This window comes from Colobus angolensis, unplaced genomic scaffold (genome assembly GCF_000951035.1).
Source record: "Colobus angolensis palliatus isolate OR3802 unplaced genomic scaffold, Cang.pa_1.0 Scaffold116, whole genome shotgun sequence".
NCBI classification, from domain to species: Eukaryota; Metazoa; Chordata; class Mammalia; order Primates; family Cercopithecidae; genus Colobus; species Colobus angolensis.
Genome location: NW_012112697.1, coordinates 6,050,224 through 6,050,931, shown reverse-complemented (window position 1 = coordinate 6,050,931; position 708 = coordinate 6,050,224). Strand labels below are relative to the sequence as shown.

At 39.8% G+C, this 708-nt stretch overlaps 1 protein-coding gene across 3 annotated transcripts in view; it reads left to right on the top strand.

Moving 5' to 3' along the window:
- PDPR (pyruvate dehydrogenase phosphatase regulatory subunit) overlaps window positions 1-708 on the top strand; it is a 52,500-nt gene that overhangs the window by 26,090 nt on the left and 25,702 nt on the right. For all 3 annotated transcript variants that reach the window (XM_011962249.1, XM_011962257.1, XM_011962251.1), the window contains one exon: window positions 114-306. In XM_011962249.1, coding sequence (XP_011817639.1) covers window positions 114-306 — 193 coding nt within the window. The remainder of the gene's footprint in view (window positions 1-113; window positions 307-708) is intronic.

Below are 708 nucleotides of genomic sequence, written 5' to 3'. Positions count from 1 at the left end.
TTTTTTTTTCAAGAGATTTTCTGAAAGGAGAGGGAGTGAAAAAGCAGAGGGGTTGAAAGTGGTTTAATTCCTTAAAGGTGAGAACTCTATTTGGGTTTGTTGTTATTGCTCAGAGCCTCTGTTGAGTTCCCTTCTGAGGAGGATGCCAGAATTAGAGACTCTGGAGATCATGAAGTTGGTGAATTGCCCAGAGACCTTCACACCAGACATGAGATGCATCATGGGCGAGTCTCCTGCAGTGCAGGGCTACTTTGTCCTGGCAGGAATGAACTCTGCTGGCCTTTCATTTGGTGGAGGAGCCGGAAAGTAAGTCTTTCTCCCTCAGAGTCAGCTGTGAACATAAGTCAGCTTGCTGGGTCTCTTCCCTTCTAGAATTACTTGTTGTTAATATGGTGTGTAGCATATTTAAACTAGTATGTTAAGACTAATAAGATACATGTAATTTTGGAGTTGTCCCCTTCTGAGTATGGGAGACTCCTCATGTTCCAGAAATGTCATCTGGCAAAATGTTTTTGCAACTCATCTTTTGGAGTTAGCCACAGATCCTGTGGGACATTCTTTTATACTTTTTCAGTTGTAACAAATATTGGTCATTTGAGTGTGTATTTGAGTTTGGTAGCCAAGTATGTTGATTGAGGTAGGTATCTGAACTAGATAATACACGGTTTGTTTTTTATTTTTTTATTTTTTTTTATTTTTTGAGAAGGG